Source organism: Oreochromis aureus, linkage group 9, assembly GCF_013358895.1.
Source record: "Oreochromis aureus strain Israel breed Guangdong linkage group 9, ZZ_aureus, whole genome shotgun sequence".
NCBI lineage: Eukaryota > Metazoa > Chordata > Actinopteri > Cichliformes > Cichlidae > Oreochromis > Oreochromis aureus.
Genome location: NC_052950.1, coordinates 3,139,309 through 3,153,656, shown reverse-complemented (window position 1 = coordinate 3,153,656; position 14,348 = coordinate 3,139,309). Strand labels below are relative to the sequence as shown.

At 43.3% G+C, this 14,348-nt stretch overlaps 1 protein-coding gene across 6 annotated transcripts in view; it reads left to right on the top strand.

Annotated features, from left to right (window-relative positions):
• The window catches only part of LOC116331879 (microtubule-associated protein 4), a 112,521-nt gene that overhangs the window by 53,515 nt on the left and 44,658 nt on the right, over positions 1-14,348 (top strand). For all 6 annotated transcript variants that reach the window (XM_039617761.1, XM_039617758.1, XM_039617759.1 and 3 more), the window contains 2 exons: positions 348-536; positions 6,462-7,934. In XM_039617761.1, the coding sequence (XP_039473695.1) occupies positions 348-536; positions 6,462-7,934 (1,662 nt within the window). The remainder of the gene's footprint in view (positions 1-347; positions 537-6,461; positions 7,935-14,348) is intronic.

Here is a 14,348-nt window from a genome sequence, read left to right as displayed (position 1 = left end):
ACACACACACACACACACACACACACACACACACACACACACACTTTGTTGCACCAACACATTCCCTGACCTATACAAATACAGCTGACACGTGCATCACTGAATTACTCTCTGGACTAATTTCCACCACTTTGGGACTCATGCAGGTGAAAAAGCTAAATAAGTCTCATTCATTGATGTGACCACATTCATAACCTCATCTCTCACCCATGCTGTGTATATTCAGGTGTGGTGTTTTGTTTTACCTTCTTACTGTTTCTTCCTCTTCTCTTTGTGTCGGCTTTCTGGAGTAATAGTGTCGGTGCAAAGAGAAGGTTTACCTGTTTGTCTGCTTTCTTTTTCCTCAGGTTTCTCCCAGCCTGGAGGGATTGGGATGAATGTGGAGGTGGGAGCTGCACCCCTTCAAGCAGAAAAGCCTCCAAGTATTGCAGATCCCCAGAATCTCACACCTCCAGCAGGATCAGTCGCCCCTAAGGAGCACAGCCCCATGCTGCCCGAACCACAAGCTCCTCGCAGCCCTTTGGATGTATCAGCAGGTAAGACCCATGCATGTGAACTCACACGCCACAGTGTTTCTCTTCACAACCAGTTTTTGTTGTTTTTTTAATCTACAGTAAAGCACAAGGTAACTTTAATTTCAGCTTCTGCAAATAACTTGTCTACGGATCGGCGCCTTTGAATTTCCTGTGCATTTAAAATTTGCTCAAACTGTGTCGATTTTTCTTATTTTCCCTTAAATTAAGTCAAAACTTGAAGTGAGAAAAGATTAAGAGTATTGTTGCATGTGTGTGGGGGCTGAAACAGTGTATTTGATTGACTGTGAGTTTTAATTTTAAAGATGGAAAATGTTTTAAAGATCACGTAGTTTTGTTTGAGTACTCATAAGTGGCTTGTAGCAAAGGGGACCTTTGAACTTCAACCTAAAATGATTTTTTGAAACACATACTTGTATGATGTGGACATAAAACACAATTGGAAATGAACTGACCAAATCAGTGAACTATTGAACTTTTTATGTCTAAGAGCATGTCCTCATAATGTATGTGTGTGTATACTGAGATCATTCTACAAGCTGATGGCTCTTCTTAGAATCCCTGCACCATAATCAGTCTGGAACCAGTGTTTCCTGTTATGCTTGCACTCTTCACTCGTGCTGTACATGTTGGTGTAGCTGATTTATTGCAGAAAGGAGGTCAGTGTGCAGGTCAGTGATCTCTGCGTTCTGTCGATGCTCGCATACTTGCTGTGTCCTTCACTGTCCACTCTGTCCAACTTTGGACGGCCGATGCCAGACTCTGCTGCTCTCCATTTCAGTGTACGTGCCATCCTAGAGAGCGCAGAGTTATACTTGTCGTCCTGCTGTGGCTTGTGTCACTTGACAGAGCTGTGCTAAAATGCACAAAAGCATCACAGCAGCCGAGGCGTCATCCTGTAACTGCAGGTGGTTAGCTGGTAATCAGTCCACAGACTCATTATGACTATGCACCCATTAGAGGCCCTTTTAGATCAGCTAACAGGGCTTGCTATTCTCAGACCCCAAAATTGAAGGTTTGTATGTGCAGTACATCACATTTGTTTTCACTCCTGTAGCTTTTCCTGACATACACAGAGCCTCCAGAAGTGGTTGACTATGTTTAAGAATGTCTGTCATTCCTAAAAAGTTTGTGTTCAACTTTTGTTGCAGAGTTTGTGTAAGAGAAGCATAATGCAGTGTTGTTTCTTTGCTGTTCAGATGGTCGTAGTGAAAGCCGTAACAGCTCCATGTAGATTAATAGGCTGAACCTTTAAATCTAGTAGAACACCAATGATTGTGTGTCTGCATACTTCTGATACTGAGGCTTGATCTCAGAGTGTCCAGCCACACACGTTACTGTCTTCAAACTACTACAATTTCTTTCTCCAAACACTCACTCAGATTTCATGATGCTCACAAAGTGTAGTTAATGCAGATGAGTCACATAATAAAATATTCCTGAAGTACTGAATAACATCAGTACTGGTGTCAGTAGTTTTCTGGCTTTAATTGTCATTATTGACAAGTGTTTTTGGATAATTGTAAAAAATTAATTTGAGTCAGAAACTCTACAACAAAAAGCAGCAAACACAGGCGGATCTGTTTAAGCTGTAGTGGAAGTTGTTCCTAAAGAGGAAGGAGGAGCCTATTGATCATGTGCCTCATCACATGAGCCAAGGTGTGAAAAAGGGCGTGGGTCATTATCAGCAGAGGTTGCAAGTGAAAACATTGTGAGAACTTGCCTCACTCTATCATGCGACCTATTGAGATCACCTGGCACAAGATGTGCGTGGGCATTAAGGCATCTGGGACGGGATCACTGAAACTGGATTATAGATGGCAGGGAACATTTTCTGCCGGGGTTGTAGGCTCCGGATTACTCCAGGTTTGTGTTCCAGAGGGTGGTGGGAGTCAAAGAGGAGCTACTGGTCCGTGTGTGTGGGCTTCGGGTAAACTTCAGTGTTGAGGTTTCTGTTCACCTCAGTGTCCATTCATCTTCTTCCACTTATCCGGGCCCGGGTTGCAGCGGCAGCAGCCTAAGCAGACCAGCACACAATGCACCCGACCCCTATGGCGCCCTCTGCGGGCGATGGGCCTGCAGGAGGATTGGCCCATGCCCCTTTTTCGGGCTGTGCTCGGCCGGGCCCCATCGACTAAGGCCCAGCCACCAGACACTCGCCCTTGGGCACCCTCCCTGGTCCTGGCTCCAGGGCGGGGCCCCGGTAACCCTATCCCAGTAAGGGGAACTGGTCCTTGGTGTTCTGCTCATAGGGGTCTTCTGAATGGCTCTTTGTCTCATCCTTCACACTTAAGACCAATTTGCCATGGGAGACCCTACCAGGGGGCAGAAGCCCCCGGACAACATGGAGTGTTGTAATTTTTTCATGATACTCAGTTGTGTTTAGACCAACAGTGCACCTCCCCTTGTCAGTTAAGGAACGACTCTCTCACTAGGCCTTAAATACCTGGGACACCATTTGGTCTTAGAACTGAAGAAGCTTCTCAGATTAGAGGTGAAAAATCTTCAAGATGAAGTCCAGCCGCTTTTCTACAGCTGCACATTGAAGTGTGTGTGTGTTTTATGTCTGCCTGTGAAGCACTAGGTAACACAGAGTGACTCACCATTGCAGCAAACCCTAGCCCCCTCCCTTTTCAAGATCCAGACTGCACATGCTTGAACCTTAGTCTGACCACCATGACACCAAATGACAGCCCACAGTGGAACAATAAACTGCACTGACCAGATGTAACAATGTACAAATAATAATCTAAGCAGCATTCTGGCCCAGTAGACATTTGTATTCCAGAGATGTCCTGAGTCATCACTAAAATATAAAATATATAAAAAAGGTCAAGAAACTGTATGTTAAATACTTTTGTAAGATAATACTTCTGACTTTGCAGCTGCCATTATTGACAAAATGCTGAAGAAGATTAATTTTTATTGTTTGGCGATATGATGCCTTAGACAGTTCTAGAAATCCTCAGAGTAACAGCTAAATGAAAGCCAGGATCTGCAACATGAAATTGCTGTGAGATAATGACGCATCACTATCATAAAGTTTTTTAGAGCCACGAGTGACCTTATTTAGATGCAGCGGTAGGGTGTCAGCTAAAATGAGCAAACTTTTCTGTTGATCTGCATCCATAAACTGTATGGATAACCACTTCTTTGAAAACAAAACAAACAAATGATAAAATTAAAAAAAAAACATACAGGAATACAGTGGACGCCCAGATGTCCCAGTTTCCCTGCTGGGATTTGAATCTGGCAGCAGGAAACTTAAAGCTCCATGTGGGCATGCCACGTGATCCGTGTCTATTTAAAACGGATGGTAGGGTTTTTTGAACAAGAAAATTTTCCAATTTGTGAAGCCAAACTTAAGAAGTGGTGTGTGTTAGCATTATTTATTCAGGTTTGGAGGTACACATTTGTAAAATATGACTCTGTGTTTGTGTGAGGATTGGAGTCACATTATATCTGTAAATCTTACTGTATGCTTGTTGATTCCTAACCCCTTTGAAGCAAATTTCACTTCATATTTCATGCTCTGAGAATTCATTTCACTTTTTAATACAAGCCATATTCACACACAGTCGTTTTGACTGTATGACTTGGAGTCCTTGCGCACACACGACCCTGATGGATGCCTCAGGGTCGTTTAGTTCAGCATCTTGTCCAAAGACATGTCGACATGCGTCCTGGAGGAGGTGGGGATCAAACCACTGAGCTTTTAATTACTCGATGAGCTGTTCTACGTTTGAGTCACGGCTGCCACTTTTGTACCAGGCTGTAATCATGCTCGTTTCATAGCTGAAGTCTGACATCATGAGCATTTTGGAGCCAGCCTAAAGTGGCCGTTGGACAAATTGTAGTTCCTGGCAGTTCCGTGTTGGCGTTTCAGCCCTGGAAGTTTACACAGACATAATCAATGTTGTTCACTTCACATATACGTGTTTTAAATGTTGTGGCTGATAAGTGCATGTTGGTACTGCAGGTCAGGAACATTTACAGGTTTTTGTAACATTATCCCACTGTGACAACTTTACATGACAACAGACAGTAACAAACTCCATCTCTTGTTCTTTAGAAAATATCCATCAAAACTACAGAGTGACAGTAAATGCACATCCAGTGTTCTGTGATGCTTCCCCAGAATAACGAGCCTGTGCAGCACAAACACTGCAGTACTCTCATTTGATGTGTTTCTGCTTCTCCCGATTACTAGCATACAGAGCACAGTTGTGTCATGTGTTTGTTAATATGAAAAATGGCTCTCCAGAGAGCTGCTGTACTGTACTGTGTGGGTCCTGACAGCTGCTCCACTTCAGCTGTTCTTCCTCAGTTGTGTATCCTGTATGTATATACCTGAAATGTAGAAACAAACTGGGCCAACCCTCCTCTCAGTGGACGATGTCCCCTCTGCTCTTGTTAGCACTCCTGTATCTTGCATTCGCCGTCCTTTCTTTGCCGTCTCCCTTCTAGACTGAATTCAGGTTGACTACTGCCATCCATTATAAATGCCCTCTATTACTGAAGCAATGTTAAACTGTGCACAAAACGAATGCAGTCCACTTTAGTTACAGTAAAATGACCTGTGTTTGACCTCCTTTCTGTGGGACCATTAAGCATTCTTCTTGATATTTTTTCCATGTCTTTCTGTGTCTATCATTGTGTGCATGTTGGGCACTTCACTCTAGGTACTACATACTTACATGCACATACACACATTCTTGTATACACAAAGCTATGTCGTTTGCTACTAGTTTAATTGTGAGTGTACACACTGTACTAGTCCTCAAGGCTGCTCTGAGTCAGCCACCCAAAATTAGCCTATTGTCTCCATCCTTTAAGTTGCTCATATACTGCATATAAGTGTGTGTGTGTGTGTGTGTATGTTTAATTCTCACTATCCATTTGCTCAGTCAGTATTAAATTAGAAGAAATCTTCAGACTATCATGGCTTGGTTTGAATTACTTTATCTGCTCTTTGTTAAAGTTGTATTACTTCCATTTGATTCTTAGACTCTTCATTAATCTTACACTAGGCCTCTGTGCAGCTCCACATTTCAACCATTGCCTGAAACAAGTTTAACTGTTCAATTCCACTCCTCTCCTTTAAATCCAACTTTATTCTGGTTGGCTGCCCCTCACAAGCACAAACTTTAACCCGCAACTGGGCGGGGCCTGTGTGCTGATATGTGTGTCTGGCATGACCGTATAAAGACTATCTCCAATCACTGACATTATAAAGAAACAACTGTGTGAAACTGAGCATTTGGACTAGTCTGAAACCTTTTATTTTTTTTGTTATTATTTGAAACATAATATTGCCAATATGACACTGTAAGTATGTAGATCCGCTTAAAGAATATGAAAACATGCACACTCTTTCTATGCTTCACTAAAAGGCAACAGAAATTAGGCTATTAAAATGTTACGCTGTTTGTGTAATCACTATCCCAGTCTTCTTTTTGTGATTTATTTGCCTCTGTGTGATATTTCTCTGTATGTTTTGGTGCATGCTCAATCATCCAGGTAAGGAAATCCCAAAAAGTTGATTCTGATGATCTGGACGTTTTCTGTGGGAGAAACGTTTCATCCAGTTGACTTCTTCTTCAGCTGAATCCAGGTTTCCCCTACATTTATGAACAGTACAAACTAGCACCACTGACAAACAACGGGCTGTGAGGTCAGTTTCATGATCATTAAAATGAAAATTGTCATGACCACTGATCAATGGCCATGAGTACCTCATGCTCCTCGATTCAGAGATGGTCTTTTCCTTTTCACGTAAATCGCCTCCTTGACCCCCGATTCAAACCAACCCTGAATCAACTTTTTGGGCTTTCTCTGTATTGTTTGTTTTAGACTAAGGGAAAAAAGTTGATATGCACATATCTATCTTTACCAACCTTAAACTATGCCCTCTTCACCCACAACAAGGTGCCTTAGGCTGGCCAGACCAGGCTGGCTGCCTGTCGACAGACCTCCCTTTTACTCCAAGTGTCACCACAGTGATTGCTCGACATGCCAGCCATCTTGCAGCCAGCCCTGAGGACCCACCTGACAGTTGGCCTAGCCGTGAGAGCGCTGCCTATGCTGGAGGTGATGAAAGGGACAGGGATGGATCAGACCGAAAACAAAAGAAGAAGAAGAAAAGACGACAGAAAGATGAGGGATCCTACGAACACCTGGAGAGCAGGGGCCACCCTGAGATGCAAGCACTGGGAGAAAGCACCCGACCAACAGAGGAGTTCTATCATAGGATTGGCCCACGGAGGGATAAAGCAGAGGGTGGTTGGGAGGAGCAACTTGGGAAGAGTGGAGGCCGAGGGAAGAAGGGGAAGAGCAGGAAGAAGCTTCCAGAGGAGTGGGGAGTGGCAGAACCATTTGTTCCTTCATCTGCCGTGACCTCTAACATTACAGAGGAGGACATGATGGATCTTGGGAGTTCAACTCTGGACAACCTTGAGGCCTACTTGGCAGATGAAGATTCAAGCCAGAGCCCCTGGAAAAAGGAGGTCTACCCAGATGAAGGCTTGGTACCTTCCCCTCTTTCTCAGGATCTTTTCTCCCCAGCAGCTGCTCCCATTAGCCCACTGGTCCTGAACAGTGAGCTGAAAGCCACAGCAGCTCCGTTCACTATGCCCTCCACCACCAACAGCAAATCACTCGGTCCCTTCCCCATGGCCCCTCCATGTTGTGATCCATTTGATCTCTTGATGGAAACCGAAAATGCAAGTCTGGGCAACAGCAAAGAGGCTATTTCGCCACCTTTTTCTCCAGAGAATGAAGCAGCAGTTGGTAATCTGGCAGACAGTGGCATGTTTGACAACAGCAGTTCTCTCCAGGAATGTTGTGAGCAAGCCACGCCTGAGGCAGACACCTCAGCCTTCAGCCCTGCCACCCAGACAAGCCCAAATTGTTCCCCTGAAGGTGAGGTGTTAGCCTCAGCACCACCTCTTTCACCGTCTGATGCTTCATGGGTTCTGAACAGCTCAAATATGAGCAGCAACAGCGATTTGTTTAATTTTGCCGACATGGGTGTGCTAGGTCATCCTTTACCCTTAGGCCTAAACTTTGACACCCCAAGCCCAGCACCTCTCCGTTCCCCAAAAACTACGGCACAGGAATTCCAAGCCAGAGAGCTCAAAGAAGGCAAATCAACCCAGAAACAATCCAAGAAACCACGCTCTTCATCTTCTTCATCCTCTGTTAAGAGTCCAACTTCCCCAGAAGCTAAAAGGTTCTCTCCAATGGCATCGCCTGTCACCAGCCCCTCTTCCCCTCCATCGGTCCCCCCTCTGGCAGTTCCAGGATCTGGTCTTAATCCTGCAGCTAAGCCCTTCTTTCCCAGCTTTGCTGATCCTATGGAAGAACCAGCTGTGGCCAATCAAGATGTTCCCCTCGTTGAAGGTTGGTTGTAGTCACCCCTGGACAACCTAGAAATACATAAAGTAACTAAAACATGTAGACAAATGGTTGCCATGCATGTTGCAATCCAGCTTGGGTACTTATTTGAAACTGACGTCCGATATATCTTGAGCAGAACTGATTGCTTGTGTGTATTATATTCATCAGGGGTTATGTCAATCATTACACCCATTTGTTCGGTTTCCTTGCATGGATACATTTGTCTAAAGACTTGGCTGAGGCTTGCTGGCTGTTTTTGAGTGACTAACGCATGGATTGAAGTGTTGACCAACAGGGCTGTGGATTGCCTTGACTCTAAAGGGATGTTTGGGTTTCATTGCAGTGGGATCGTATAAGGTATTAATCAGTACTCGAAGCCAAACGGTCAGTGTAATTGTAAGCTATGTTTAGAGTATTTTCAGGACTCAACACTACTACCAGATGCTCTTTTTAAGTTTCCTGAAGCCATCACCGCTCTGTCTTAACAGCTATAAGTACTTTGACAAAAACACGGTTACCTTGCAGAAGACAGAGTTGCTCATTTAGCGGGGCCTCATCTTTGATGTTTTAAAGACCTACAGTACGTATATGCTTTGCATCTCCTAACTGGGAGGAAGCTGAATATAATACATTGAGTACGAATCAGCACCTTATACAGAACTACTTAAAAGAAACTGAAACATCCCTTTTATCTGTAGTATCCTGATCCCAATGATGCACTGCTGAGTCCTCATGACTAACAGTGTTGCTGTTGACAGGTGTGACACTACTAACCATTCACAGTCTTTCTTCTTAGCAGCACCAGTAGGTATCTTCACCAAATCAAAACGAAACCTGTAATTTTCTCTTCAGTGCAGGTCTGTGTTAACCCTGTGATCATTATCCCTTTCCTTTGCATCCAGGGGTTATGGTGTCACTCTGTCTTCTTTTTCCTGCATCCAATTAACTCTGTTTTCCTCACTACTGTAGCTGCCCGTCTTTATTGGAAAAATAGGTTGAAATAAAAGCTGGTGTCCTGTTTTTTCACTAAAGGTGTTACGCAATAACAATTCTTACCCCGTCTCCTTGAAGTATAACGGTTCCAAAAGGCCAAACTGTAATTGTTAATTTTGTTGATTTTATTTTCCATGTTCTGTGATGATTGTTGCCTCGGCGGGTTCTCCATCATAGGTAAGTCCTGTTTTCAGTCCTCCTGTGGTTTTGTCTCTGTGTTGTTGTTTTGTGCGGTGGTGTTAAAGCACACATTTGGGTGCAGAAAATTCGTTAACGGCTGTTGCTTAAACCATAATTGAGGTGTCACCAGTGTGCATGCAGTTAAATAAAAACCACCTTCTCATTCTCAGCTTGAAGTCAGGCTTGTTCTTTTAGGCACTTGGTTTCTGAAACAAGTGGATTTTGCATCATCTTCTGTTGATGAGTTTTCTAATTAGGCTATAAAAATGGGGAGTGTTTTGGCAGCTTATGTACTGTCCTCTTGGCATCATTAGGTCAGGATCTGCAAGGTGCAAAAGAGGGGGTTACTCCATCCTCTTATTGCCAACCTTTACCTATGGTTATAAACTTTGGGGGTGTAAAAAATACGATGAGGGTGCAGATATATGGCGATAATTAGTGGGCAGCACTCAGCCTTAAATAAAGCATTAGAAGCTGTGGTATCCCGCAGATATTTAGGATATAGTTGGCACCGAGCTTTAAGCATATGGTCAAAAAGTTCTGTGAATGGGTCATAAAAATAGAAACCCTTGGTTTATGTAAATTTGTCTGCTTTCTTTCAAGATGGGAAGATCTAGACTGCTGCTACCTTGCAGCATGATCTGCATCTTTTTAGGCAGAAGGCCGGGTATAGATTAGTTTGAGCTCTGAAACTCAGCAGATTAAAGCTTTTGGCCAGTTTTCTGTCAAGTTCACATTTTTAATAAAATACTGTACTCTGTGTCACTCAGTAACATGTGACTTGAGTTGACTTGAGTTGCCTGGGGATTAGTCCTGCTTATGGCAGCCAGGAAGTGACTTGTTTTAACGTACCTGGATTTTAGAAAAAGTGTAACTTTAATAGGGAAAGAGTTTCCAGCCCCCTGGGGTAGGGTTGTTTTTACAGCAGCCAGAAATGAGGAGTTGAAATAAAATGCACTGACGCTGCTGCTTTTGTGTGTGGGTGTGTGGATGCAGCCTCTGTGTGTGTTTGTCTCCCATTAAAGTGTATATCTAAATTTAGGCATAAGTGCATGTGCCTCTGTGTTTGTATGTGCAGGTTTCTGCTTTCTGAGAGGAGCTAAAGTGTTCTTTGTGTGCTGCTGTGATTTATGGAGATTCAGAGTTGCAGAGGATTCATTTCCTTGTCCTTCCTTTCCTGTCTCTGCCTCCTGTCGGAGGCTGTAATGAGGACTGAAGTAGCCTTCAGCTCACAACAGGAACAGTACAGTGTTGAACCTAGCTATTAAGCTGCTTTGATCAATGCCGTCCCACCCACACACACACACACACACACACACACACACACACACACACACACACACACACAGAGCGCACAGTCACATACAAGCATGGATTGAACATGGTGAATGCTTATTGCGTTCTGTTTGTGTTTCAGTTTCATTAGTTGTGTCTGTGTGTGATATCTGCTTGGTATTCCCGATGCTAGATGTCCATATATTTGTGTTGTTGTTTTGAAACCTTGTAATCAAGCATGCACTGCTGATATGTAAGACATGTAACAGCATTAAATGTCCAGCATCAGATTAAGCTTGCATGAGTCCCTGTGCATGTATTGGTAGATACGGCTGCGGGTGTGGCGGTGCGTGCTGGAGTTATTGCATATACATGAATTAAGACAGAGTTTTTTATTTACAAAAACAGCTGATGGGAAGGTGATAGTGGGTGATGAGTTTTTGTACTTTATTGTAATCAAAATCAGAACTTTGTCACATGATGAAATTATGTTATAACCCATGAAAAATGTTTAATCTGATTGGACTGAAGAGTCCATGTGGCTGTTTGTTTGAGATGTGCACAACTCCAGCACACTGTCAAACACCAGGGTTCCCAACAGGACACAAACAACCTGAAGGACTGCCTTAAAGTGCTTAATGAGTGTGGAGAAAATATTCCGATTTGTGTTACACTTCTTGGACGAAATTGTTCAAGTTGTTCACCTCCTGGATTTGGCAACATGGATGCCTCCGATTTACTCAGCAGTATGAAGTGGTGGTTGAGGCTGGAGGCGTCTAGCATGCGTGAGGCCTTAGAAGCACAGGGAAGCATTAGCGAAGACTTGGAGCCGGCAGTGGTCGCTATGGATCGTCGGATTATGGCAGTCAAGGAGCTTCACACAGTGCCTGGTAAAATCCAGAGAGCTGAAGGAGTTTCAGGACATGAGGAGGAAGATGTACAGGAGCCTATAGCACCACCTCCTCAGCCAGAGCAACAGGGCTGGCATGCCCAACCTTTGTTCCCTGTGAGGAGCTTGGTTGTGAGGAAAGGAAAAAGTAAGCCCAGAAACCACTAAGCGCAGCAGCCCAGTCCGGTGATATTTTCCTCACGAGTGTCCCCAGAGTGAGGTTGACTATCGTAACAGGTTGTCCTGTCTTTTATTCAGGGCAGTGCCTCTGTTTTTATTGTGGATGTATCAAACAGTAGCTCTTTGTTTGCAAAGCATCTACTGCAGTGCTGCTCTGGTAAGGTTTGATTCTTTCTATTAAAATGCTTTTGCCTGATAATAGCTACACTCATATCAGTGAGGTATCACTGTACAGCATCACTGTACCTGCACAGCTGATGCCATGACTCTGTAGAGTCTATGAGTATTAATCATGAGCTTGTTTTTACTGAGCATGTGCCGTCATCTTTATCCCTTCCAACTTATTGAATGGAAAAGTAGACAGGTCTCACATGACTGAGGAGGATTTTGTGGTGTATTCTGCTAAGTCTGATTTATTGCTGAGTAAGGTTGAGCTACCAAAACATCCTGGTGCATGTAATGATGTCAACTGTATAAACCCCAACATGGGGCTGAGCTTTGTTCTTTATATGACAATATTGTGGAGTCCTTACTGGTATCGAGCAGGTCATTGTGTAAGACTGAAATGTGCTAAACCAGGTTGGAATGACGGCTTCATGCTGAGGCCAGAAGGTCTTTAAAGCTAGGGTGGAGTCAGGGAGGGATAAATGTGTTCCTCTGTTTAAATATAAGAAAAGCACAAATGCTAATTTAAGTATATCTTATGTTTTAAAAGGAATGAAGACACTATGAGATCAAATTCCCTTGCCAACAAATGGTGAACAATTTTGTCAATGATTTCTTGAAAGTAATCAAAAGAATGAGTGATGTTAAAACATCCTCGCCAGCTTATATTGATGGTGTTAGTGGTTTGGAGGAAATTACTCGAATGTGGCAGAAGCATCTCTGTGATCTGTATGACTGTGTCAGGCGTCCCAGCTTTGGAGAGGGTGAAACTGATAATAAGGAAGATGTTTTAGTTTCTTCAGAAGAAATTTATGATGAAATTAGAACATTAAAGATAAAAAGCCATGTGGGATGGATAACATATCTGCTGAACATTTGGAATTTGCTCGTAGAAAACCTCTGCTTGGTTCTTAGTCCAGGGGATTCTGCCGGACTCAATCCTATCAGTTATGGACTGACTGATTCTTACATAGTGCTTTTCTGTTCTCCCAGAGTACTCAAAGCGCTGTATTCACACCCACTCATACAAGCACTTCTGAACTCTAAATTCACACACATTCACACTCCGATGAGTGGCACCTTGCCCAAGGATATTTGGCATGCAGACTGGGAAAGCCAAGGATCGAACCACCAACCTTCCGATTAGAGCTGGGAGATATATCGAGTTTTTTAAAAATATCGATATATTTTTATACGAGATATAAGATGTGACAATATCCTTTATATCGATATAGTCTGTGTTACGTTATAATTATAGTTGCGGAGCCGCAAGTTTGCCTCTCTTTCGTCCACTTTTGTCTTTACGCAACGTTACTCGACCTCGCCTCTCCTTCACTGAACACAACTCCCCCTCCTCCCCCATCGCTTCACCTGCAGGCAGCGACAAGATGGACACGGCAAATCTCCGTTAATGAGTTACTGCGCATCGCCCCGTGCGTGGGGCTGGACGGCGTCAACGTGTTAACGAGCTAGCCACGCTAACGAGCTAGCCACGCTAACGCCATGCACGGCCTGAAATCCTTTCATTTTCTCAAAAGTTGACTGCGCGCCTTTTGTATGAATTCTGGTTGTGCTTGATGACCGCGAACCGATTTTATGTGATACACAGCGCTCAGCAATCTGTCAATAAATGTTTTAGTACGACTTTGCTAAGCTACGGAGCTGCACCGCTTGATGGATTGTTGGAGCATTACGGCTACCGAGGAGCCTCGCGGAGTGATACGTACTGTGCTTCAACGTAATATTACCGTGTTGTGTGTGTATAAGGACCATAAATGGCTCCTGTTCAGAGACATGGTTACTGAAGCGGATTTCAAACTCCAGGCTGTCAGTCACGCAGTAGAAGTTGGGAACAGAGCAGCTGTGAAATCTGTCTTTGTTATTATGCTCAGCGTCTTTTAGTTTACATTTTGACTGCACAATTGTGAGCTCTTTGTTATGCACAAAACAACATAGTTTTCTTTTATTTATGGAGCATCATTATTTAATAAATGCTCATAATTTATTTTTGAGTAGTTTTTTTCATGTACATCTATGCTGTATGTTAATAAAAGTGCCTGTGTGACATCTGGGACACAGCTTTGACTAAGAACTCTCTTTTTGTTCTTACTTTATGGCTTTAAAAAAATATCGAGATGTATATCTTATATCGCCATCCAGCTAAAAAATATTGAGATATGAATTTTGGGTCATATCGCCCAGCTCTACTTCCGATCAGTAACTGATCTGGTCTACTACCTGAGCCACAGCCACCCCTAACATAACATAACCCCACAGTTATGTTAGCACCCAACAAAGCTGACAAAATAAACAGCAGAGATAACTATCGGCCCATCTATCATTTTGTTCAAGGTCTTTGAAAGGACTGTTATAAACAGGATAGAAAGTTTTGTCTTGACCTCTGAAAACCAGTTTGTTTTTAAATCTATGTGTAATTTAGTGTCTCCCTGTTCTCTTGCTATAGACCCTCGTATGTCTTTAACAAAGTGAACTAACTAACCAACACTATGGATGTGTTGGTTCCAGTGTGCACACAAAGGCAAAGATTGGAGCGCTGAGTGCAGCTGGCTATGTCTTCTCTCTTTTTGTAATGAGATCCTTTGTGTGTTTCCAGGGTGGATCTTTGTCACCAAGAGTGGTATTTAAGTCTTATAAAAAAGATAAGAAGGCATGTGGAGCACAATAAAGAACAAGGAGAAAGATGTTGGAGGATTACAGAGTAAAGCATGTGGAGT